This window comes from Hypanus sabinus, chromosome 1 (genome assembly GCF_030144855.1).
Source record: "Hypanus sabinus isolate sHypSab1 chromosome 1, sHypSab1.hap1, whole genome shotgun sequence".
NCBI classification, from domain to species: Eukaryota; Metazoa; Chordata; class Chondrichthyes; order Myliobatiformes; family Dasyatidae; genus Hypanus; species Hypanus sabinus.
Genome location: NC_082706.1, coordinates 161,957,861 through 161,985,546, shown reverse-complemented (window position 1 = coordinate 161,985,546; position 27,686 = coordinate 161,957,861). Strand labels below are relative to the sequence as shown.

The window sequence follows — 27,686 nt, the reverse complement described above, 5'->3', positions numbered from 1 at the left end:
AGTTCCTCCAGCACTTTGTGTGTTTTATCATAATTGTTTTCTGGAGTTGCAAAGATAAAAATTAAGAATAAGGGGAAATTGTTTGTGATATTGTTAGGTGTACCCTTCATCAGACTACCTTCTCTTTAGTGTTGCTGGCTCATCTCATTTATATTTGATTGTATTATTTTAGTTTTACAACATTTCCAATTTCTCTTAGTTTGTAGGTAGTAGGTAGGCCTCCATTAATCTCGATCGACCATGGATTTGTACCTTGGGAAGTTTCTAGGGCAAAAGACTAGGCAAGGGTTTTTTTAATGGAAGACCGGCATTTGCCCAAGCTTGCAAGTCTCCCCTCTCCACGCCATCGATGTTGTCCAAGGGAAGGGCTCTTATTTTGTAGTAATACCATGAGTATCCTGGTGATGGCAGTGGTTATCTATTAGAAATACTTGTGTGCCTGCACTTATGATTTCCACACAAGCTGCCTTGTGATTCTAAATCTGGTTTGACAATCTCTCTCTGGAATAATAAAACCACCATGAAAAGGTGCAAAATGTCAGGAAGCTCAAAAATTCATTAGCCTTTAGTATTTAATATTCATCAAATTAGACTGAACTTGATTCTAATTTAAACTTTTCAAAACCCTGAAAAACTGGTAAGATTTAATATGTGTAACAGACGTTGCACACTGCACATAGCTCCCTGTGTACAGACAGATACACACACATGCGCACGCGTACATGTATAAATCTATGCAGACAAATGTGCAGAAACACAGAGATATATATATATATATATATATATATATACAGAGCTGGAGTCAGACTCCTAAACTAAACTTAAAAACAAGATCTGGTCAAAATTATAACTTCTAGAAACCAAGGCAACATTCTTTAGCACAGAAAATTCTGGAATCAATTGCTGTTCCTTCATATTAGCCTGATTCAGCACTGGCATGTCTGGATCCAAAACGATATTGTTTTCTCAAGGAAGTTTTAATTTTATAATCAATGGGGCAAAATGTAATTTCCATCGCAGAGATCCTGAGGGTTCCAAACACACCAGCAGCTATAGTAGCTTTAACTGCCTTGATATCTACAGCCTACGCTGGAAGGAACAGTTATTTTCGACCAAAACGCTTCATTTTAATGTTGAAAATGACACAAGAATTCCCATACACCAGTGTTGTTTATCTCTTGTTACTTTGGACAGTCAAATTATTTGCCACTACTTACAGGTTTTCTTAAGTTGAGGGCTTTGTGTCACAGTGTTCTTTTTGTTTCTGTTTGATATGTGGCTATTTGAATTTTCTTCAGTATTTCTCATTGTACTTGGGCATTAAGGCAGTGACAGCATCTATTACCCATACCTGATTATTATGAAGAAGGCAGCGGTGAGCTGCTGTAGTCTGTGTAATGAAGATGGTATCACATGCTGTAAAATGGTTCCAGCATTGATGAAGATGCATGATCTGCAGGTATTGCTGTTTCCATATGCCTGTTGCCTTAGCCCATTTAGGTGACAGGAGTTTACGGATGTGGAAATTGCTTTTCAAGAAGGCATATGGTGAGTATGTGTAGTTTTGAAGATAGTACACACTGGAGCTACCAAATGTCCATGGTGGAACGTGTGAATATTCTGGGTAGTGAACGTGGTGCAGATTAAGTTGGTAACTTTCTCCTGGAATTATATTGGAGCTATGTTCAGAAATCTAGGCAATCAGAATGTTCTAATTTGTGCCCTGTGGTGGTTGCAATCCCATGGGAGAATAGCTGGTAAAGATACAGGCACAAGACATTAAATTTCAGAATCCGTAAAGGAGAAATTGCAGAGAATAGCAATGATTGAGATTATCCTTTAAAAAATCTCTTTTCCATCTTTTTGTTTTGTTGCAGACTGCCTGGAGATTTTATGCCACCAATCTCAACAGGAATGATCTTGCTGCCACATGGAGATACTACGAAAGTATCATTTCAATTCCTTTCTTCAGGCATGTACGCCATTGCTCAGTTCTACTGTACAAACATAAAATGCATAATTAACTGACATTTTATTTACTATTATTTTTTTGCTTTCATTCCCTTCCCAAATTGATCACTTATCTTAAAACTTTAGTGTGCATGGCGCTATTATGCTCCTGATGAAAATTCAGTTTGCGTAGCAACATGGAAGCCAGTTTTGAAGGCCTTGAATACCTGAAAAAGTAGGTACATGGGTCGCTCATTTTCCACATGTTTACTATATGTTTTGTTCAATTTATAGTTTCTTGTCTGTCTCAATTGTGATCAGTTATAACAATCCGATTAATTTTAAATATAAATGAACAGGGATTCTCAGATATAAAATAAAAACTCTCTCAAAATTTGAGAAGTTAAAGCTCTGAAAGCTCACAATTGTCTTTATTTTATTCTTAAGTTCTGCCAAATTAATGTCCAGCAAAATAAAGATAAGCTTGAGCAATTTAGTAATTCAGATGTGTTAGAAAGCTTGGTCTTTTAGTCAAATAAGGTGAGATCTGTCACAGAGTTGGGATGGCCAGCTGAAAATTTGACTTAAAAAGTGCAATATTCTTCATTAGTTGTGTTGTGTTGTGGGAGGGATGTTGAAGGGGAAGATAAAGCTTATTAAGGGAAGTTATGAAAGGAATTTAAAGTTTAATCATGTGTTTGGAAGTTAGTCCAACATTAAAACTAATTTTAACTTAACAATGCATTTAGGTCCATTTGAACAATTGGCTTCCAGAATTAGAAATCTAAAATGATATTTGGATCTTCTGCCTTTCCTTTGGCTGAAATCCCAGGAAAAGTGTACGTGCTCATCAGCAGTGCAGTCTATGATTAGAAGAGCTCTGCTGAAATCCAACCCCAGCTACTTTACAGCAACATCAGACTTAAACAACTCCCACATAAGAGTTAGATTTTTATCTTTAAATACAATTTAAAACAAAACTAATGAAGGTTTGGCTGGTCCGCTTTTCCGAGATTATGAGAGCAGTAGCAATGGACAGGGAAGAGAGTGGATCAACGAGTTAGATGATGGAGATGCATAAATATGCATAATTAGGTTATGTGAATCACTTAAACATTTTTTTGTCATTCGAAGTTTGAGGGTCTCACAAATATGCCAATCTCAACAGGCCACATATTTTACAATTCAATTTTACATGATAAAATGGTAAGAAACTGGAAAACTTCCACAGACCAGCAGCATTTTTGTAAAGGTAAATTGTGGATTAGTGTTTTGGCAGATCTATCATCATAACCCATCAATTCTGGGAAAGGTCATGTCTGTGAAATGCCTGTACTTAACAATGTAAGTGTCAGTAAGTTTAGGAGTCCTACAGAAATATGTAAGTCCAAACTTGTTGGCCAGTTCTGCTGATGGGCTAAAGTCCAGAGTCACAGCACAGCACAGTTTTGCTGAATTCCTCACGATAAATACCTCGTGACCCTGTAGCAAGTTAGACCTCCTGCAGGAAATGTAAGCCCAGTCATTCAAGCATTCAAAAGGAGAAATAAGCCTATGATGGAGAAGGGTAAGTGTAAGGTAATATGCTTTTCAGAGTTCTGTTTGCTTATTATTTTAAAGTATTTTTGATATTTTAACAGATTTGTTTTGCTTTTTAATAATTGTTAATGGATTTTAATTCTTTAATTCCAACGGTCAGGGCTTTAACAGCAGCTAAAGTCCATTACATGGACAGGGCTCGTTCTGGCCCAGCAGGCCCTGCTGGTGTGCAGAAGCCCACCATGTTGGACAATCCATATCAGGGGTGTGTAAAAAGAGCTACTTTTTAATCAGGGTGGCAATCAAAGTTTTAAAGGTAGAGTCTTGTGGCAGTTTCTCTGAGTTGAGGAGTGACCAATCTGCAAGAAGCAGTGCGTAAAATAAGCTAACTTTCGGTCAGGTTCCTGTTCAAGATTTAAAGTACAAAGCTTCAATCCAGTTTCCTCGGGGTTGGTCAATCCACATCAGGGGTGCGTAAAAAGAGCCAATTTTTAAACAGGATGGCGATTGAGACCTTAAAGGCTGAGTTTTACCACAGTTTCTCTGAGTTGAGGAATGACCAATCAGCAAGAGTGATTCATTAGGAAGGGCCGATAGAGATAATTCAAGTGCAAATGGAACGGCCATTCTTTTGAGCGTGCCAGTCTTTAGTGTGGCTTCGGCTCATCTAGCTTAGGTGAGATCAGGTTTAGGTGAGGCAAAGTATCATTTAAGTTACTCTCTCGGTCCTTATTTGTTCATCCCTCATCTGTTAAGGCATAGTAGATTAGTGAGAGTGGCTCCAGGGGAACTGTTCTGTACTGTGTGTGTGATGTGGGAAGTCTGGGAGACGTCCAATCTCCCAGATAAACACAACTGCACCAGATGCACTGAGTTGCAGCTCCTGAGAGAACATATTAAGGAACTGGAGCTGCGGCTTGATGACCTTTGACTCATATGGGAGAATGAGGAGGTGATGGAGAGGAACTACAGGGAGGTAGTCACCCCTGGGTTGCAGGAGACAGTAACTGGGTGACTGTCAGGAGAAGGAGGGGAAATACACGGCCAGTGGAGAGTACACCTGTGGCCATTCCCTCAACAATCAGTATACAACTCTAGACGCTGTTGAGAGGGTTGACCTACAGGGTGGGGGAATCACAGCGACCTGGTTTCTGACTCCGAGTCTGGTTCTTTACCTCAGAGGAACAGAGAAGTGAAAAGGACTGCAGTACTGATAGGAGATTCTTTAGTCAGAGGAACAGAGACAGTGTTCTGTGGGATCGATGGAGACACCCAGATGCTTTGTTGCTCCCTGGTGCTAGAATCAGGGATGCCTCCGATTGTGTCCATGGCATTCTCAAGGGCAAAGGTGAGCAGCAGAAGTCTTGGTACATATTAGTATCATGACATAGGTAGACAAGGTGAGGCAGTCCTGAAGAGAGATCTTAGTGAGCTAGGTAGAAAACTGGCAAACAGGGCTTCCATGGTAGTAGCTTCTGGATTGCTGCCTGTGCCACATGCCAGTGAGAGTAGGAATAGGATGATTTTGCGGTGAATGCGTGGCTAAGGAATGTATGACCTGTACAAAAGGGACAGATTACATCTGTACCCAAGTGGGCCAATATCCTTGTCTAGAGTTGTTCGGGAGAATTCAAACTAATCTGGCAGAGGGATGGGACCCGGAGTGATAGTGCTGAAGATGAGCATATATGATGTTGTAGGCATCACTGAATCATGGCTGAAAGAAGATTATAGCTGAGAGCTTCATGTCCAAGGGTACACATTGTATCAAATGGGCAGTCAGGAAGACAAAGGGACTAGTGTTGCATTGTTAGTAGAAAATGAAATCAAATCATTAGAACGAAGTGACATAGGGTTGATAGGTATTGAATCATTGGTAAAAAGACCATAATGGGAGTAATGTACAGACCCCCAAATTGTAGTCAGGATGTGGTCTACAAGTTACACTGGGAGGTAGAAATTGCATGCAAAAAGGGCAATGCTACAATGGTCTTGGGGGATTTCAATATGTGGGTAGATTGGGAAAATCAGGTTGGTACTGGATTCCAAGAGGGGGAATTTGTAGAATGCCTACGAGATGGCTTTTTAGAGCAGCTCATGGTTGAGCCCACTAGGGGATCAGTTATTCTGGATTAGATGCTCTGCAATAAACTGGAATTGATTAGAGAGCTTAAGGTAAAAGAACCCTTAGGGATTTATAAGAGATCGTAATATGATTGAATTTACCCTGAAATTTGAGAAGGGGAAGATAAAGTCAGACGTATCAGTATTACAGTGGAGTGAAGGCAATTACAGAGGCAGGAGAGAAGAGTTGGGCAGAATTGAGAACTAGCAAGGATGAGGGCAGAGCAGCAATGGCTGGAATTTCTGGAGCAATTTGGAAAGCATAGAATATATACATCCCAAAGAGAAAGAAGTTTTCTAAGGGCAGGATGACACAACAAGGGAAGTCAAAGCCAACATAAAAGCCAAAGAGAGGGGATACAATAGAGCTAAAACTAGTGGGAAGTTAGAGGATTGGAAAGCTTTTAAATACCTACTGAAGGCAATAAAAAAGTATTTAAGGTAACGTTGAATATGAAAGTAAATTTGCCAAGAATATTAAAGATGATGCCAAAAGATCCTTCAGATATATGAAGTCTAAAAGAGAGGCTAGAGTGGATATTGGATTGCTGGAAAATGATGCCAGAGAGGTAGTAATGGGGGAGAAGGAAATGGCAGATGAAATGAAAAAGTATTTTGCATCAGTCTTCACTGTGGGAATATGCTAGCAGTATGGTAGAAGTTCCAGGTGTCAGTGGTCATGAACTGTGTGAAGGTACCATAACTAGGGAGAAGGTTCTTGGGAAACTATGAAGATAGATAAGTCACCTGCACCGGATGGTGTACACTCCAGGGTTCTGAAAGAGGGGGCTGAGAAGATTGTGGAGGCAGTAGCAATGATCTTTCAAGAATCACTAGATTCTGGAATGGTTCCGGAAGACAAAAATTACAAATGTTAATTCACTCTTCAAGAAGAGAGAGATGCCGATCCAGTTAGTCTGACCTCAGTGATTGGGCAGATGTTGGAGTTGATTGTTAAAGAGAGTAGTGGTGGATAATTGTTTATCGGGATGGAGGCCGGTGACTAGCGGGGTGCCTCAGGGATCTGTTTTGGGCCCAATGTTGTTTGTAATATACATAAATGATCTGGATGATGGGCTGGTAAATTGGATTAGTAAGTATGCCGATGATACTAAGGTAGGAGGTGTTGTGGATAATGAGGTGGATTTTCAAAGCTTGCAGGGAGATTTATGCCGGTTAGAAGAATGGGCTGAACGTTGGCAGATGGAGTTTAATGCTGAGAAGTGTGAGGTTCTACATTTTGGCAGGAATAATCCAAATAGAACATACAGAGTAAATGGTAGGGCATTGAGGAATGCAGAGGAACAGAGAGATCTAGGAATAACTGTGCATAGTTCCCTGAAAGTGGAGTCTCATGTAGATAGGGTGGTGAAGAGGGCTTTTGGAACACTGTCCTTTATAAATCAAAGCATTGAGTACAGAAGTTGGGATGTAATGCTAAAGTTGTACAAGGCATTGGTAAGGCCAAATTTGGAATATTGTGTGCAGTTCTGGTCACCGAATTATAGGAAAGATATCAATAAATTAGAGAGAGTGCAGAGACGATTTACTAGGATGTTACCTGGGTTTCAGCAATTAAGTTACAGAGAAAGGTTGAACAAGTTAGGTCTCTATTCATTGGAGCGTAGAAGGTTGAGAGGGGATTTGATCGAGGTATTTAAAATTTTGAGAGGGATAGATAGAGTTGACGTGAACAGGCTGTTTCCATTGAGAGTAGGGGAGATTCAAACTAGAGGACATGATTTGAGAGTTAGGGGGCAGAAGTTTAAGGGAAACACGAGGGGGTATTTCTTTACTCAAAGAGTGATAGCTGTGTGGAATGAGCTTCCTGTAGAAGTAGTAGAGACCAGTTCAGTTGTGTCATTTAAGGTAAAATTGGATAGGTATATGGACAGGAAAGGAGTGGAGGGTTATGGGCTGAGTGCGGGTAGGTGGGACTAGGTGAGATTAAGGGTTCGGCACGGACTAGGAGGGCCAAGATGGCCTGTTTCTGTGCTGTGATTGTTATATGGTTATATGGTTATATGTGGTTTCAAGGTACTTGGAGGCACATAATAAAATAAGGCATGGTCAGCATGGCTTCCCAAAGGGAAAATCTTGTCTGACAAATCACTTGGAATCCTTTTAAGAAGTAATAAGTAGGATAGACAAAGGAGAATTGGTTGATGTTGTGTACTTGGATTTTCAGAAGGTTTTTGACAAGGTGCCACACCTGAGGATGTTTATGGGAATGAAGGGGTTAACATATGAGGAGCATTTGGCAACTTAGAGCCTGGAATCACTGGAATTTAGAACAATGCGGGAAGATCTCATTGAAACCTACCAAATGTTGAAAGAACTAGATAAGGTGGATGTGGAGAGAATGTTTCCTATGGTAGAGATATTCAGAATTAGAGGGCACAACACCAAAATTGAGGGGTGACCATTTGGAACAGAGGTAAGGAGGAATTTTTTTAGGCAGAGAGTAATATGTCTGTGAATGCTTTGCCAAGTCTGTGCATATATTTAAAGCGGGTGTTGATAATTTCCTGATCGGTCAGGGCATCAAAGGATATGGCGAAAAGGCAGGTGTATGGGGTTGAGTGGGATCTGGGATCAGCCATGATGGAATGGCAGAGGGACTGAATGCCCTAATTCTGCTGCTATGTCTTACAGGCTTATGAGGCTGGTTAACAAGCTACAAGCCCATGGTATTACAGGAAAGATTTTAGCATGGATAAAGCTGTTGCTGTTTGGCAGGAGGCAGAGTAGAAATAAACGGAGCCTTTTCTGACTGGCTGCTTGTAACTATTGGTGTTCCACAGGGTTCTGTGTTGGGACCGATTCTTTTTACGTTATAGATCAATGATTTAGATGGTGGAATTTTCTAGACAATATGAAGATAGGTGGAGGGGTAGGGAGTTTTGAGGAAGTAGAGAGGCTACAGTGGGACTTAGGCTGATTAGGAGAATGGACAATGAAGTGGCTGCTGGAATACAGTGTTGGGGAGTGTGTGGTCATGCACTTTGGTAGAAGAAATTAAGTGGTTCACTATTTTCTAAAATACAAAAATCTGAGGTGCAAATGGACTTGGGAGTCCTTGTGCAGGATACCCTAAAGATTCATTTGCAGGTTGAGTCAGTGGTGAGGAAGGTAAATGCAATGTTAGCATTCATCTCAAGAGAACTAGAATATAAAAGCAAGGATGTATTGTTGAGACTTTATAAAGCACTGGAGAGGCCTCACTTCGAATTGAATATGAATTTAAATTTATTTAAATCTATCTCCATTTCACAATGTGAGGGAGTATAACTATTTGTGTTATGACTCCGTCACAGTGTACAACCATGTGAATTTAAAAGTCTAATGGCTTATAGAAAGAAGCTGTCCCATAGCCTGTTGGTCCTGGTTTTAATGCTGCGGTACCATTTGCCAGACAGAAGCAGCTGAAACAGTTTATGTTTGGGGTGACTAGTGTCCCTGATGATCTTCCAGGCCTTCTTTAAGCCACTGCTGCTATAAATGTCCTCAATGGAGGAACGTTCACATTCACAGATGCGTTGGGCTGTCTGTACCACTCTCTGCAGTGCCCAGTAATCAAGCTTGGTGCAGTTACTGTACCAGGCAGTGATACGGCCAGTCAGGATACTCCCAGTGGTGCCCCTGCAGAAGGCCGTGAGGATCTGAGGGCTCATGCCGAACTTCTTCTGCGCCTGTTCCCTTACTGTTGTGGTCTTTTTGCCCTACAGCCAGTGTGTACAGTCCAAGTAAAATCTTTAGTGATGCATATACCGAGGATCTGGAAACAACTCACTCTCTCAACTGCAGACCCATTGATGTTGATCAGGGCGAGCCTGTCTCTGTTCCTCCTGTAATCTAAAATCAGCTCCTGTATTTTTTTGGATATTGAGGGAGAGGTTGTTATCCTGGCACCACTGTGTTGGGGTGTCAGACTCTCCTCTGTAGGCTGTCTCATCACCGCTAGAAATAAGGCTGATCAATGTCATCTACAAATTTGATCAGCAGATTTGGGCTGTGTGTGGCAGCACAGCACAGGGAGTAGAGAAGGGGACTCAGGACACAACACTGGGGGGCAGCTGTGTCGAGAGTCAGGTGGCAGAGGTGAGGGAGCCCATCCTAACTACTCATCGGCGATCTGATAGGAAGTCTAGGATCCAGCTGTGCAAAGTGGGGTGCAGGCCGAGGTCGCTAAACTTCTGGTCAATATTGGAGGGAATTATGGTGGTAAGTGCTGAACTGTAGTTCAAGAACAGCATTCTAAGGTATGTATTCATCTTCTCCAGGTGACTGAGGACGGTGTGTAGTGCTGTGGCTGTGCCATTATCGGTAGACCGGTTCCATCAGTAGGCCTTTTGTAGGGGCTCCAGTGTGAGTGGTAGCATGCTGCAGATGTAGTCTTTAACAAGCCTCTCAAAATTGAGGTGAATGTAACAGGGCACCATTTGATCAGGCATGCTACCTCAGTTTATTATGATTGACTGCAGGGTGTAAATTACATTACATTAAATTACATTACATTACATTAAACATTACACCAAAACATCAGAATGTATATCAGAACAAATAAAAAAGCAACAAAATAAAGATAGTCAGTATTCCAAACTTGTTTCAGATTAGACCAGTTAAAATAGAACTTTGTGCCTGGTCTAATCTGAAACAGGCATGCAATAAAGTCAGTTTCTTTAATTATAAACTTAATATTTTCTGCTTCACCAGAAGTGAATTAAACACCACTAATCCCATGAGTACCATAGGTCACAGGGAGAACTTGAAGGCAAAATGCTTGCAAATCTATGCAATGTTTAATTGACTGTTAATGCAACTTTGCACTATCACACATAATGGAAATGCCAACATATTTAGAAACACAAAAAATGGTCCTATTTACGTACAATAAAAACGTGAAATATAAATGGAATTTAAAAATCTTCACTATTTTATGTAAATGTTAATTAATAGATAGTTCTTAGTTTCATTTTACTATCATTGAGATGAAACTAACCAACTGCTAATTTTACATCCTGATGTGTGTAGCAGGAAAGCATGAAATCCGCAGTTATCCATATGCAAAATCGAAAACTCACCACCATAAACATCTGTAATTCTTTCTCAACTGTTTTAGGTATTGTTTAGAGTCTGTACTAGACACAGCCAATCAACTCCATAACATCAAATTTTCCATGGTGGAAAGTCTCCGAAGCTTTAAGGTCATGCTGCTCTCAGTCTCGGCAAAAAGATCTGTACCCTCTTTGCCACAAACTCACAGAAAAGTTAAATCAATGCATTTAATTCATTATGACGTATTATTTATTATCATATTTATTAGCTATTATGTGTTAGGATGAAATTAATTAATTTTAATTAATTAATATTTAAAACTCATGAAATATTTACAAATTCCGCTTTTTGACACTTGGACCATGATGGGGCTGAAGTGTAAGGAAGTACAGCACCAGTTCTGCTTCAATGCACACACATCACAAACTCCCTTAACTCTAGAAATTAAAAAGAATAGTTGGTTCCTTTTGTCTGCCCAGTGTCATTCATTGGGTGGCAAACTTAATTTAGGCTGATAATGTTAGAAGGGTAGTTATGAGTCAGAAGACAATTTTACATATACTGTCTTGAAGTAATTGGGAATTAAAACCAAAGTGGAATTGAGAGCCAAAGTGGACTGCCTATTCACTAAAGCCAAGGAAAAGAACATTTCAATTAGTAAATAGCCAGAACTAGCTGATATATTGAACAACCTTTTGCTGAACCTTCTGAAGGTTGAAATCTGGATCCTACACAAAACCATAAGGTATAGGAACAGAATTAGGCCATTTGGCCTATCAAGTCTGCTCTGCCATTTCATCATGGCTGATCCATTTTACCTCTCAGCCCAAAACTCCTGCCTTCCCTGCGTACCTCTTCATGCCCTGAACAATCAAGAATCTACCAATGTCTGCCTTTAATATACTGGCCATAAAGACCTGGCCTATGTAGCTGCCCGTGGCAATGAATTCCACAGGTTTACCACTCTCCGGCTGAACAAATTACTCCTTATCTCTGTTCTAAAAGGATGCCCCTCTATTCTGAAGCTGAGTCCTCTGGACTACAATCATAAGAAGCATCCTCTCCACATCCACTTTATTAAGGCCTTTCACTATTTGATAGGTTTCAATTAGGTCACCCCTCATTCTTCTGAAATCCAGTGAACACAGGCCCAGAACCATCAAATGTTCTTCATACGAAAAGCTGTTTAATCCTGGAATCATTTTTGTGAACCTCCTTTAAACCCTGTCCAGTTTCAGCATATTGGTATCAGTTGGGGAAGGTCTTCAGTGAAAGATCAATCAGGGGATCAGTGGCAAGGGTCCACCAGAAGGTTGATGCTCACAGTGGGTTGAAGAGTAGACCCAGCAAAATAATCTCCTCTTCTCTCTTCGGCTGTCCATCAATTTTTGATGATGACTGAGGCCTGGGCAAGGTTTTATGGAGGATCAGCAGTTGCCCATGCTGCAAGTCTCTCCTCTCCACATCACCGATGTTGTCAAGGGAAGGGCATTAGGACCCATACAACTTGGCACTGGTGTCATTGCAGAGCAATGTGTGTTTAAGTGCCTTGCTCAAGGACACAATACTCTGCCTCAGCTAAGACTCGAACTAGTGAACTAGTGACCTTCAGATCACTAGACCAACGCCTTAAACTCTTGGCCACGTGCCACAAATAATAATGGGTGGGCGTCATGCAGGAGTTGGTTGACAGTTCACATTGATATATTGCTGAAGGGGCGGGGGGGTAATTGTGTGTGTGTGTGTGTGTGTGTGTGTGTGTGTGTGTGTGTGTGTGTGTGTGTGTGTGTGTGTGTGTGTGTGTGTGTGTGTGAGAGAGAGAGGAAGAGGTGGAATTGTTTGGGCCACTACTTCTCAATCTGAGGGAATATGTGTAGGGGAGTCTAAGAGAGCTCAGAAGTATGTTATTCAAAAGCTTCCAAGTACCAGACACTATGGTCTGGTAGCCGCTCAGAGAGGTCCCCTTTAGTGGAACCCTGATACATAAACTGAAAGAGCTGCTTACGCCTTAATGTCTTTTACTGCCCTTGGGCCTCAGATGAGAATTACAGATGTTACATTCAGCATATGCACATGCAATGCTACTGAGTACCACTGCGTGTGTCTAGGCTCATCTGTACGTTGATGTCAAGTGCAAAGAGGAACCAGAAGAAGAATTGTTTGCCATGCAGCTCCTTGTTTTCCTTTATGACTGATTTCTTTCATGTAATTGTATTGTTTAATGCACAGAAGCGTGACACTGGAAAATCCAGTTTCCAGACTTAGGTTATTACAGTGCTAAATATTGTCCTATACGCATTGTGAATTCCTTTTTGAACTGATTTTCCTGTGCATTAGAATTACAAATCACCTTCTGTGTTATTTAAATAATGGTCTAGATTTTGCTGGGGTCTATTTGCTAGCCTGTTGGCATATTTGCTGGCAAATTCTTCAGCTTTGCACTGATGGAGTTAAGTGGATTCCATTTATGGAGCAAGACCTTGTGGAATCCCCAGTATTTGTGGTGGTAATGTGCATACAGTGCTAGGTTAGTCTGACCCAGGTTGTCACAGCCACGGACTCTGCAGTGGGGTCTGCACAGCCTCATAGGCGAGCTGTGGAACAATCATGCTTGTGAGTATGCACGTTCCAGCCAGTTAGTGGTGGTATTTTACTCTCTTTCTCTCATTCCAGTCTTGTCAAGTCTTGACTAAAAATAGAGCAAATTCTGCACTCGCTATTTACCATTGTCGTGGTTCGGCAAAAGAAGACCAGCGTACAGACGCTGACGCGGTACAGGAGTGGTATTTATTTAGTATTCAGCTACTATGGCTCTCCCTCTCCCCCTCTCTCTCTCACTCTGCACTTGGGCCATAACCACACATCCCATCAGCAAGTCTGATCTTGGACCAGACATTCATTGGCCAGATAGGATACAGTCAGTTGAAGCTACATTGGAAGAAGTAACTGTAGCAGTGTGACAGATACTCTCAGAACACAAGCCCAGTCCAAACCAAACGTACAGAGGGGTAACTAAAATCTTTTCTTTTTCAATCTTTTTATTAATATCAACATGATAAGATTAATACATAGTCATTGGGATTACAAAATTACAAAATTAAAATGAACATAAAAGGATACACAAGCAATAAGTACAATGTAGTTAAGTCTTCCCAAATCATGAATGATACAAATATCATATAACCCAGAAAAAAACTAGGTATAACAGTTTGTTGTTGAGCTTAAGAGAGTTTTTGACATTCCAGTGCGAGGTCAGGAGGCTTCCCACCCACTCTTAGACCTACAACAAGGTCAGCGAGAGAAGCTCTGCATGCTTGCAGTGGAGACGGGTGGAACAAGAGATCCCTCATCGCTGCCTTCCAGTGGAGGCTGAATACAGGGATCTACCTGGAAGTCACAGTGTGGAACCAGAATGGCCTAATTAATCTGGCCATTCAAGTTGACAGCCGAGCAACTGAGTGGCTCAGGGAAAGGATGCCTTCACCCTCTCTCACGTTCACCCAGTACCCAGTCCCTGGAGAAGCCTATGCATGTTTGGCGCATGTGCCTATCTCGGGAGGAATGAGAGTGGTGAAGAAGAGCAGGTTCCTGCCCCTATTGTGGCAATCCAGGACACTTCTAGGCTTCATGTCCCAAGCGCTCTGTAAAAGAGGATATCCATCAGCAGGAAGTGGGGTTCTGATGGACCAGTTCTCCCTGCAAGCATCTTCCCTTAGTTCTGTGATGGTCCCACATTCCTTGTTGTGTGGGTCTTGGACCCATGAGCTTCAGGCATTTATTGTCACCGTGGCAGCCAGGAATCTCATGGGTATCTCCCTGGATCAGAAATAAAGAGCTCTGACTCAGCAATTGAAAAAAAGTTTTGACATCAAGGCCCTGGCTGGTCAGCTTCTGGGCAAGGGCAAGATCCACATTTCTAAAGAAGAACCTCCAGCAACAGGGAAGAGCTCTTCTCCCACCTGGTTTATTTGCTTCAACTGCTGCTGGTGCTTGGCCTTCCCTGGTTATCTTGACACAACCTATGAATTGACTGGTCTCCGAGACTGGTGATCAGCATGCCTGTCTACCTGACTGGGTCCAAGTCCTCTCTGCAAATCCCCTCCTGGATTAGCTGCTGGGGTAGATCTGTCTGGAATCCAGGTTGATTATGTTGACCTTCTTGAGGTCTTCTGCAAAAAGAAGACCACCTGTCTGCCGCCACACCAGCCATATGACTGTGCCAAAATTGACGTTCTGTTTTTGGAAAGCTTTTTGTTCTCTTGTGGGAGCAACAGCCAGCTTCATATCTGATCTCCACTCCCAATCTAATGGCCAGACTGAGAAAGTGAATCAGGAGCTGGAAACTACCCTTTTCTGCCTTGCCTCTTCTAATCCCACATTCTGGAGCTCCCAACTGGTTTGAGCAGAAATGTCCACAATAAAATCCGGTCATCCTCCACTGGCCTATCCCCCTTTGAATGCCAGAAAGGCTTCCAGCTACCACTCTTCCCTAATCTGGATATTGACGTGGGAGTTTCTGCTGGTGAGCAGTTGGTCCAACGTTACAAACACACGTGAAGATGGGCCAGGGCTTCTCTGCTGCGTGCTCAGAAGCAACACGTCCAGCAGGGTGATTGGCTGATCAGTGAGGCCTGTCGTGCCAGGGGAGAACGTCTGGCTGGCATCTAGGGATCTCCCCTTGAAAGTCAAGAGCTGCATTGGCCCCAAGCTACATGGGACCATTCATAGTGGAGAGGCTATCAACAAGGACTCCTATAGATTATGCCTACCTTCGTTGATGAAGATCCACCCAGTGTTCCATGATTCAGAGCTGAAACTGGTGATAATCTCCCTCCTTGCTCCAGTCTTACCCCCCCCCCCTTTCCCCACTTGTTGGATGGCTCCCTAGTCTAGTCCGTGTGGTGCCTCCTGGCTTCTTGCCAGGTGCAGGGCATGGTCCAGTATCTCATGGATTAGGAGGGGTATGTGCCTGAGAAATATTCTTGTGTTCCCGCCAATAACATCCTGGACAAGTCTCTCATCCGGCACTTCTGGCAGGCATAGGCTTCTGACGTTTGGGGAAGGGATTTCTTTAACAACCACTGTCTGCATGTCTTTCCAGATGGGCTGTGGAGCAGGTTGCCAATCACACTCGCGACTATGCGCATTCCAGCCAATTAGCGTTTCATTGCAGTGATATTTAACTCTCATTGCAGTCTTGTTGAGATTTGACCAAAAACAGAGCAAGTTCTAAACTTACTACTTACTGTTGTCCTTGTTCTGGGGAAAAAAGACTATCACTTAGCCTGATGCCACTAAGGAACGCAGTACTTAATTAGCATTAGGCTCCTATGACCAAGCCATTGTCTTGGCGTTGGCTCAGTTTGACAGTTCTAGTTAATGGCCCTAGAGTTTATTGCTTATTTTCTCTTATTTTCTGCATGGTTTCCATTAAAGTCAGTGAACTGTTGATCCACTTCAGTTGCTCTCTCTCTGCAGTTGGGTCATAACCGCACATCCTGTCACAGGATTTGCAAAGACATTCATTTGCCAAATAGCAAAGGATTTTAGGACCATTGCAATACTTTGACCTACATTAAAAATGGAGCTGTGTGGAGGGAGGTGTGTTTCTATGTTATTGGTCTGTGCGGTTTTTGCTGGCCAGCTATTTAGCCCTCTCATGTGATCTATTTCATTGTTTCAGGCCATGGTTTTACTCTCTGTTTGCCTTGTCAGCATCAGGAGGTGTTAGTCTGTAAGATTACTCCTATAGGTACAGATTCGGTAAATGCATTATATCAGCACTTACCCTGGGCAGGTCCTGCAGGAAAATCAGGTCCAGGATACATTGTGCACTTTCCCGTAAAGTTTCACTTCTGTTACTTTGTTCAGGGACTTAAGCTTCATTAATATTTAGAGGGAAATATGCAAATGAGCCAATGGTCGCGATATCAGTATCACACAGCATAATTTAAAACCATCTGTTACAGAAAATGTGTTTATATTTGGGATGGAACTGTAATATTTTGCACTTTTATTATGCTTGATCACTTATATCATAAACTATCGAGATTTACTCAGTTATTTAAAGCTTATTGAGGGGAGGTGGTGGATGTGAGAAGACTGAAGGAGGAAGGAGAGAGGTTTGGGTGGTGATTAGCTGCGTGATTGGTGTCTCCTGATGTGAATTCTGTAGGTAGGATAAAAACAGAGATTTAAAAAGAAAATTCCAAAATGTATCCCTGAAAGGTCACTGACCTGAAACTTTAATTCTCCTCTCACTGCACGTGCTGTATGCACCACTGAGCTTTTCTGACAGTTTCTGTTTTTACTCGGGGTGTTTAATGTCTGAAATCACCAGCATCAATCACGGAGCAAAGGGCTGCTTTTGCCAGATTAGTAGATTTATTATGTGTGTTTGGAGAGAGTTCCTCTGAGGAATCTGAACATTACAGCTGAGAGGTATGGTGCAAGAGGACTGAGATGTCATACAGGAAACAGGAGTAAATTGGAGTTTATACCAAGGTCAGCCCGGAGAGTTTTGGCGAAGACAAAATGTGGACTGAAAACATACCCAGAGTTTGGTTGCATAAACTAGCCACACAAATTGGCCACATCTTATTTTAAGTGATCTGATGCACAGTATGAAACTCAGTGCAAGACTCAAAACCAACTTTTACAGGAATGTCTAGACGTAAGGAACATGATCAGGGTAGGCCATATTTGCCCATGCCTTCCCTGTGAATAAAATCAGGTTGATCTGATTGTTGATCTCAACTCCACTTTCCTGTACGATCTCCTTAATCCTGTATTCCAAATACCAAGCTGTCTGTGAATATGCTCGATAACAATATCCCAAGCACTCCTTTGGAAGAGAATTGTAAACATTTCTAATCCACAGAGAAAAGAAACACTTCTTTGTCTTAGTCTTAACTGAGTGGTCTATTTAGTACAATACACCTCTAGTTCTAGGTTGCCCTACTAGGGGCAACATTGTTCCCTCTATCCTATTAAGTTCCAGTTTATGCTTCTGTAATCAAGGAACTGATGGGAGAAACCCATGGTCATCCTTAACCTGAGCAAATGTGTTGTACTGTGATGGCTCACATATAAAGAGACTGCACACTGGTCAGGGCAAGTCTTTTAACAGTGCTGATAAACACAGGGATTCTGGGGCCTAAGTTCATAGCTCCCTGAAAGTGGCTAACAGGTTCGATAGGGTGCCTAAGAAGGCAGATGCTTGCCTTTATTAGTCGAGGCACTGAGTTATATTGCAGCTTTATAAAACCCTATTTTGGCCGCATCTGGAGTATTGCATACAGTTCTAATCTCTCCATTAAAGGAAGAATGTTAAACCTTTGGAAAAGGTGCAGAGAGTTTTACCAGGATGCTGCCTAGATTGAAGAACGTGCTATAAAACGAGGCTGGACAAACTTGGGCTGTTTTCTCTGGAGTAACTGAGGCTGAGGGGAGATCTGATTGAGGTTTGTAAGATTATGAAAAGCATAGGTGGAGTAGGTGGACAGTCTCATTTCCTCTGGGTTGAAATATGCAAAACCAGAGTTCCTTATGTCTAGATGTTTTTGTAAAAGGTGCTTTTAAGCTAAACTCTTCAGCCTTGCACTGAGCTTCATACTGTTGATCAAATCCTTTAAAACCAACCAGAATCTGAATCTAAGGTGAGAGTGGGTAATTTCAAATGAAATGTGAGTGGCAAGTATTTTTCACAGGGGGCCTGCGATGCAGCCTAGAGTGGTGGTAAAAGTGAGAGATTTTTAAGAGACTTTGTGAATAGACACATGAATGGGAGGGAACATGGAAGGATATGGACATGGTGTAGGCAGAGTGATTAGTTAGATTGCCCATTTGATTGCTAATTTAATTGGATCGGCACAACATTGTGGGCTGAATGGGCTGTTCCTGTGCTGTACTTTTCTATGTTTATGTTCTTAATAACCTATTGTTGTGACTTGCCCATGTTTGTAGTGCATTTCTCCGACAACATGGCCAGTGTTCCATTCACCTTTAATAATTAAGTGTCAGTCTGCAAGTTAGCTTTCTATGACAATATCTAAATGGCAGCATTCATTAATCCCACACAATATGATGCTGAGATACACCCTAGAATGTGCTGGAACACATCATCAGTGATGTAACCTGGGGTTATCGGGGGTTTCAGGTCTTTGAACATCAGACACTCTCACCCAAGTGACTCAGCCAGGATTGGTCAGGCCCCGGGCTTGTGTCCCAGCAACACTGGTCCACAGGTCACACCTCTTCATCTATAGTCATCTGGAGGATCACTCAGCAGCCTCCCTGACGGTCCTGATGACTCTTTATCTTTTGCAACCTCTGTAATGCCGAGGGGAGAGTAGGTTCTGCACAGCGAGCAGCCAGCAAAACCTCTGCACCCCTTCTCTATGGGCTCACATCGAGCCCTCCACCCCTGTCGCTGTCACTGCTTTACGAGCTTTTGGTATTTGGCATTCTTGCATTCAAATGCCTCCTCAATCCAGTCTTCCTGGGAACTGTCAGTTCTACCATAACAACCTGCTTTAAGGTTTCTGACCAAATGACCATATATAAATAACATGCTTTCTTATACTACAAAATCTACTGAATTTTACACATTTCACTGTCCTGATGTCTATATGAAGAGTCTTCATGTTCTTCTCACAGTTTCCTCTCCCACTTATCCTTGAATTGTCAGTAAACTGACATCAGAATATCCCGAAGCTAATGTGGAGTTCTGAGGCACTATGGTAATGTAAGAAAATGCTGCAGTTAGTTTGCATATAGCAAGTTCCCAAGGGCAGCAAAGTGATAATGACAAGATGAACAGATAGTGTTCTGACTCAGAACCAACAAAGCCTAAGTTTGCAGGCTGTAATGCTGAGGATGAGTAAGTACCTTGGGGAAGTGAATCACTCGCTGAGGTGGGAGCACAGCAATATGTCCATTATTGATTCATTATAACCAGCAGATCTCCTCTACAATCCGTGACTTTCAATGTCTGCCTCTGCCTGCTACAGGCCAGAGCTTCTAGTGCTTGCTTGCCATGTGTGAAGGAACTTGACATCAGCAAGAACTCAGGGGAAGCTGTGCTGCAGAGTGAGATCTATTCAGAGTTCCCTCTAAAGGGTTCAGAACATATAGGGAGAGGGATGGTAATTAGATTCAGTTTTGATTTGCCACATATTGATAATCCCTTATGCAGGGACACCTGAGTAATACTTTAAAAAATGTTGAGGAAGTATTGTGTTTAAAAATAGGAAGGTCTATGATCTGCTTCTGATCTTAAAGGAAACACATGATTTGTATCACAAATAATTACTAGATCATACATTAATGAGAAATAAAAAGGTATGCGAGTGATCTATTTATGCACTATTTATATGATTCCTATAGTGGAGGAGTCTAGGACCTGAGGGCACCGCCTCAAAATACAGGACGACCCTCTAGAACAGAGATGGGGAGAAATTTCTTTAGCCAGAGGGTGGTGAATCTGTGGAATTCATTGCCCGGGGCAGCAATAGAGGCCAAGTAATTGGAGATATTTAAAGTGGAAGTTGGATAGGTTTTTGATTAGAACAGATATCAAAGGGAGAAGGCAGGAACATGGGGTTAAAGGAGATAATAAATCAGCCATAATAGAATGGCAGGACAGGCTCAAAGGGCTGAATGGCCTAATTCTACCCCTATGTCTAATGGTCTTATATAGGATTGAACTGCCTGAAATAGTCAGCAAGGTTGAGTTTTGAGCAACACTTTCGTAATTCTTTCGGAAAGTGGCCAGTGAGTGAGTGGGCCAGTGAAGGAGTGGAGATTTGAGGCTTTGACTCGAGAGGCTTCGACGAGAAGAGGCTGAGGACGAGCTTCACTCAAGTGAGGTAAGGCCGGGTAAGTTCCTTTCAAAGGAGAAAGTTTCAAAAGTTGAGGCAAGTATTGGGTAGGTCATGGCAGCTGAGATCAGCCCCGTGGTTTGTTCATCCTGCAGCATGTGGGAAATCAGGGATATTTCCAGTGTCCCTGATGACTATGTGTGCAGGAAGCGTGTCCAACTGCAGCTTCTGGCAGACTGCATTGAGCGCCTGGAACTGCAATTGGATTCATACTGGAGCATCCGCGATGCTGAGAAAGTCGTGAATAGCACATTCAGTGAGTTGGCCACACTGCAGGTAAAGGCAGAAAGGGAAGGGGTGGCCACTAGACAGCGTAGCAGTAGGCAGGTAGTGCAGGAGTCCCCTGGGGTCATCTTCCTCCTAAACAGATATACCGTTTGGATACTGTTGGGGGAGATGTCTCATCAGGGGAAGGCAGCAGCAGCCGAGTTGATTGCACCATGGGTGGCTCTGCGGCACAGGAGGGAAGGAAAAAGGAGTGGGAGAGCTATAGTGATGGGGGATTCAATTGTAAGGGGAATAAATAGGCATTTCTGCGACCACAAATGAGACTCCAGGATGGTATGTTGCCTCCCTGGTGCAAGGGTGCAAGGGTCTGAGCGGCTGCAGGACATTCTGGAATGGGAGGGTGAACAGCCAGTGGTCGTGGTGCACATAGGTACCAACGATATAGGTAAAAAACAGGATGAGGTCCTACAAGGTGAATTTAGGGAGTTAGGAGATAAACTAAAAAGTAGGACCACAAAGGTAATAATCTCTGGATTACTACCAGTGCCACATGCCAGTCAGAGTAGAAATAGGAGGATATTTCAGATGAATATGTGGCTTGAAAAATGGTGCAAGGGGGAGGGATTCAAATTTCTGGGGCATTGGAACCAGTTCTGGGGGAACCAGTTCCGGTATAAACAGGATGGTCTGCACCTGGGCTGGACTGGAACCAATGTCCTAGGGGGAGCGTTTGCTACTGCTGTTCAGGAGGCTTTAAACTAATGTGGCAGGGAGATGGGAACTAGTGCAGAGAGACAGATGGGTGTAAAATGAGGGTAGAAGCAAAAAATAGTAAGGTGAAAAGTAAAAGTGGCAGGCAGGCAAATCCAGGGCAACAAGCAAAAAGGGCCACTTTTCAACTTAATTGTATAAGGGCTAAGAATGTTGTAAAAACAAGCCTGAAGGCTTTGTGTGTCAATGTGAGGAGCATTCGTAACAAGGTGGATGAATTGAATGTACAGATAGTTATTAATGAATATGATATAGTTGGGATCACAGAGACATGGCTCCAGGGTGACCAAGGATGGGAACTCAACATCCAGGGATATTCAATATTCAGGAGGGATAGACAGAAAAGAAAATGAGGTGGGGTAGCATTGCTGGTTAGAGAGGAGATTAACGCAATAGAAAGGAAGGACATTAGCCTGGAGAATGTGGAATCGATATGGGTAGAGCTGCATAACACTAAGGGGCAGAAAACGCTGGTGGGAGTTGTGTACAGGCCACCTAACAGTAGTAGTGAGGTTGGGGATGGCATTAAACCAGGAAATTAGAAATGCGTGCAATAAAGGAACAGTAGTTATAATGAGTGACTTCAATCTACATATAGATTGGGTGAACCAAATTGGTAAGGATGCGGAGGAAGAGGATTTCTTGGAATGTATGCGGGATGGTTTTCTGAACCAACATGTCAAGGAACCAAATAGAGAGCAGGCCATTCTAGATTGGGTATTGAGCAATGAGAAAGGGTTAGTTAGCAGTCTTGTCATACGAGGCCCCTTGGGTAAGAGTGGCCATAATATGGTGGAATTCTTCATTAAGATGGAGGATGACATAGTTAATTCAGAAACAAAGGTTCTGAACTTAAAGAAGGGTAACTTTGAAGGTATGAGACATGAATTAGCTAAGATAGAATGGCAAATGATACCTAAAGGGTTGACGGTGGATATGCAATGGCAAGCATTTAAAGATCGCATGGATGAACTACAACAATTGTTCATCCCAGTTTTGCAAAAGAATAAACCAGGGAAGGTAGTGCACCCTTGGCTGACAAGGGAAATTAGGGATTGTATCAAGTCCAAAGAAGAAACATGTGAATTAGCAAAAAAAAAGTGGCATACCTGAGGACTGGGCGAAATTCAGAGATCAGCAGAGGAGGACAAAGGGCTTAGTTAGGAAAAGGAAAAAAGATTATGAGAGAAAGCTGGCAGGGAACATAAAAACTGACTGTAAAAGCTTTCATAGATATGTGAAAAGAAAAAGATTGGTCAAGACAAATGTAGGTCCTTTGCAGTCAGAAACAGGTGAATTGATCATAGGGAACAAAGACATGGCAGACCAATTGAATAACTACTTTGGTTCTGTCTTCATTAAGGAGGACATAAATAATCTTTCGAAAATAGTAAGGGACCGAGGGTCTAGTGAGATGGAGGAACTGAGGGAAATACATGTTAGTAGGGAAGTGGTGTTAGGTAAGTTGAAGGGATTAAAGGCAGATAAATCCCCAGGGCCAGATGGTCTGCATCCCAGAGTGCTTAAGGAAGTAGCCCAAGAAATAATGGATGCATTAGTGATAATTTTTCAAAACTCCTTAGATTCTGGATTAGTTCCTGAGGATTGGAGGGTGGCTAATGTAACCTCACTTTTTAAAAAAGGAGGGAGAGAGAAACTGGGGAATTATAGACTGGTTAGCCTGACATCGGTGGTGGGGAAAATGCTAGAGTTGGTATCAAAGATGTGATAACAGCACATTTGGAAAGAGGTGAAATCATCGGACAAAGTCAGCATGGATTTGTGAAAGGAAAATCATGTCTGACGAATCTTATAGAATTTTTTGAAGATGTAACTAGTAGAGTGGATAGGGGAGAGCCAGTGGATGTGGTATATTTAGATTTTCAAAAGGCTTTTGACAAGGTCCCACACAGGAGATTAGTGTGCAAACTTAAAGCACACAGTATTGGGGATATGGTATTGATGTGGATAGAGAATTGGTTGGCATATAGGAAGCAAAGAGTGGGAGTAAACGGGACCATTTCAGTATGGCAGGCAGTGACTAGTGGGGTACCGCAAGGCTCAGTGCTGGGACCCCAGTTGTTTACAATATATATTAATGATTTAGACGAGGGAATTAAATGCAGCATCTCCAAGTTTGCGGATGACACGAAGCTGAGCAGCGGTGTTAGCTGTGAGGAGGATGCTAAGAGGATGCAGGCTGACTTGGATAGGTTAGGTGAGTGGGCAAATTCATGGCAAATGCAATTTAATGTGGATAAATGTGAGGTTATCCACTTTGGTTGCAAGAACAGGGAAACAGATTATTATCTGAATGGTGGCCGATTAGGAAAAGGGGAGATGCAACGAGACCTGGGTGTCATTGTACACCAGTCATTGAAGGTGGGCATGCAGGTACAGCAGGCAGTGAAAAAGGCAAATGGTATGTTGGCATTCATAGCAAAAGGTTTTGAGTACAGGAGCAGGGAGGTTCTACTGCAGTTGTACAAGGCCTTGGTGAGACCGCACCTAGAATAATGTGTGCAGTTTTGGTCCCCTAATCTGAGGAAAGACATTTTTGCCACAGAGGGAGTACAGAGAAGGTTCACTAGATTGATTCCTGGGGTGGCAGGACTTTCATATGAAGAAAGACTGGATCAACTAGGCTTATACTCACTGGAATTTAGAAGATTGAGGGGGGATCTTATAGAAAAGTATAAAATTCTAAAGGGATTGGACAGGCTAGATGCAGGAAGATTGTTTCTGATGTTGGGGAAGTCCAGAAGGAATGGTCACAGTTTAAGGATAAAGGGGAAGCCTTTTAGGACCGAGATGAGGAAAAACTGCTTCACACAGAGAGTGGTGAATCTGTGGAATTCTCTGCCACAGGAAACAGTTGAGGCCGGTTCATTGGCTATATTTAAGAGGAAGTTTGATATGGCCCTTGTGGCTAAAGGGATCAGGGGGTATGGAGAGAAAGCAGGTACAGGGTTCTGAGTTGGATGATCAGCCATGATCATACTGAATGGCGGTGCAGGCTCGAAGGGCCGAAGGGCCTACTCCTGCACCTATTTTCTATGTTTCTAATTGATTCCTATAGCCATGGTGTTGGAAATTAGAAAGTTCTCACCAGAAGCATCTATACATTTGTGCTTCTTCGTGCTCGAGTATCTAGAGGTAAATGAAGAGGCTGAAAGAAGTAAGAGGGGCTTCCTTGAACCAGAATTTCTGAAGCAGAGAGGACTGAGGGGTGACTGGATTGAGGTATACAAAATGTGAGGTGTATAGGAAGTCAGAAACTTTCCCTTAGAGGAGGTAAGGCATAGGTTTAAGGAGAAACATTCTTCAGGAAAAGTGGCTGAAATCTGCAGTGTACTGCCACTGGGGGTGGTGGAGGCTGATACTCCCACAAAACTGAAATAGTATTTGGATAAGCACTTGAAATGTTATGGCATAGAAGGCTGCAGGCCTATTCTGGAAAATAGGATTAGTATAGGCTGGCACAGTGGGGCCAAGATTTTATTTCATGCTGCTTGCTTCTATGACTAAGAATTAAACTGTCAAAACATTCCAAGGCAGCTATTTAAAGTGCCTGAAATAGCTAGAGGGGAATGTTTGAAGGGAACTACTAAAGGTTTGCTTGAAAGGCAGTGAAGGAGTAGTGCCTTTTGGTGCATTGTGACCTGCAGATACTGTAATCCTCACTGCCTGCTATGTGCATCGTCCTCCAGAGCTGCCAAGGAGGGCTGCTCATGTGTGAGGCGTTTATTGCTCACAGATTGGACACTATCTGTGTCGACTGGGTGAGTAGACCATGTGACTATAGGCGCAGGGATTGAAACCACTAGTAAAGGTTACAATAAAATGCAAATGGTTTTGGCAGAAGTGAAAAATTGACACAAACATCAACCTCAGAGCAAGCACATAAATAACCACGCTATATTTTGCATTATATTTCAAGCTTTTATATTGTATATGTGAAATCAGAAAAATGTTGTTAACCATAACACCAGCAGCTTCTTACTATTCCAGGAGACTTGTTCCAATCAGTGCAGTTTTCCCTCAATTTCCCTCTCACCTTTGCTTTGTAGTGGCAATTGAAGAGTGCAGGACTGATCGGCAACACAGGCTGAGTAAATCTCAGTGCATGGGCATCAGAAAGAAAATAAAGAGAGAGTGAGAGTGTTATGAGTCATCTTTATTCTCTTCAATGATGCATCAGAGTGCACTTAAAGTTTTATTGAACTTCCAAAACTGGATTGACGTACTTGTTCAAAGAGATGTAAGATAAATAAGAAACCCCAAACTTCAGTCTGGACCTGAACTCTGATAATCCCTTTCAGCCAAAGTTGTAGGAGATGCTCTATAATTCCCCATTAAGGGTGGAAATTTTGTCTGAAGCCTCTTCCAGAGGTACAAGTGTAAGCTGAAGGTAAGATGTCTGCTGCACGAACCAGATGACTACATTCAGCACCCCTCCATGTAAGTGAATGGTGCTCTGTTGCTATTAATGACTTACTGGTACCAGGCATCAAAAGAACTTCAACTCAGCAAGGAATGAGCATTTTATAAACATTTTGACCTAATTGATTTATTTTTCTTGAAATCACCTTTTTGTTCATATCCAGATTAATATTCAGCTTTCCTTGCCTCAACAGTGGAGCATTAAATGTTGCCTGGCCTCCTGCAATGAAGCTGTCAATTCAACCCATAGCAAGTTAAATAGCAAAGGTTATCTGACTTTTCACACCTCCTTATACATTAATTGCTGACTTCCTTATCTGTGGCCCTCTTGATGACCTCTGGCTGGGAGGAGCAATTTTGGATAATTGTGAACATTAGAGCACAGCAAAAAAACATTCTCAAAACCTCCTTATCAAATCTGTATGCAAGTTGTGTTGCAACTCTTCACAATATGTTCCAAGAGGTCTAACATGTGAGTAGTCTGTCATTGACAACCTGGTTTATTTTAAAAACTGGCATGCGATTGGAAACCTATCCAACTGCATGAATTCTGTATGATAGATAGGAAATGAATATTTATAGTGTACTTCACAGACAGGAATGACTTATGCTTATTGAGATTATTTTGTTGAACGATTGAATGAAAGATACAAAATCTATTCTGTGCAATAGTTGTATTTTTATTTTTAAACTTTAAAAAAACCTCAGTCTGTAGCTGATTGTAGATTAATGCATTAATACTGTCTTTTTTTCCCCTTTGTTAATTCTAAAGAAAAGATCAAGGGGATGAAGCTACCAGGTTTGTCGATCTTTCTCACTTTTTTTCATTTTCAGTGTTTGATTAATGAAAGTATATAAAATCTACTTATTGGAAGACTGCTGGTTACAGAGGTTAGGCTTCATTTGGTAACTTCTTACAATCTTCTGTGATTTTTAATATCCTTAACAAATGGATTTCACTTATTAGGTGCCAATCATACTGCAGAATATGGAGGACCCACAAGGGCAATTGCATTCAGCATCAGCAGCTTGCGATTAAGCATCCTGCTAGCAGAATTCATTCACATTGATTCCAAGGATATTTTCAATTTTGAATATTCACTTAAATATGAGTGCCAAAAGTTATCACGGCAGAGTGTTGTAAGCAAACATTTTTATTATAAATAAGGAATGGTGAATTAGAAACAGATACCAAATAATAATGCTATGTGTATGCTGGGAGAAAATTCTGTCATTATTAACTGTAGGGTGAAGTATTTTATATTTACTATTTCCAAGCAATAAAGTTTAGATTATGCAAAGCATGAATATATACGTCAAAGTTGACAATAATTGGAGAGAGCTAGGAGCAACAAAGTTAGGCTTGGTGTGTATCATTGCCAGCGTCTATGGTTCTGCTTGAAGCAGTGGCAGAAGTATTAAGATGCTTGCCTCTCCAGGATAGAATATAAGTATTTCTGTAGTGTGCTTATCCCTGGGCAGAATCAGATTATATTAGAACTGTACTAGAAAGGGAGTATCATGATGATAAAGATAGATTATGAATAAGTAAGATTAGTAAAAAGGAATGCTGACTTACTTGCAGGTTAAGGTAAAGCAAGATATAATTGGTTCATCAAGGTACATTCAAAAATTTGCTATACTGATAACCCACGTTGAATCCAACAGTTACTGCCAATGCCTGTCCTGTTC

At 41.9% G+C, this 27,686-nt stretch overlaps 1 protein-coding gene across 1 annotated transcript in view; it reads left to right on the top strand.

Annotated features, from left to right (window-relative positions):
- kcnq3 (potassium voltage-gated channel, KQT-like subfamily, member 3) overlaps window positions 1-27,686 on the top strand; it is a 352,587-nt gene that overhangs the window by 282,589 nt on the left and 42,312 nt on the right. Inside the window, exon 8 of the mRNA XM_059991102.1 lies at window positions 1,878-1,972. Coding sequence (XP_059847085.1) covers window positions 1,878-1,972 — 95 coding nt within the window. The remainder of the gene's footprint in view (window positions 1-1,877; window positions 1,973-27,686) is intronic.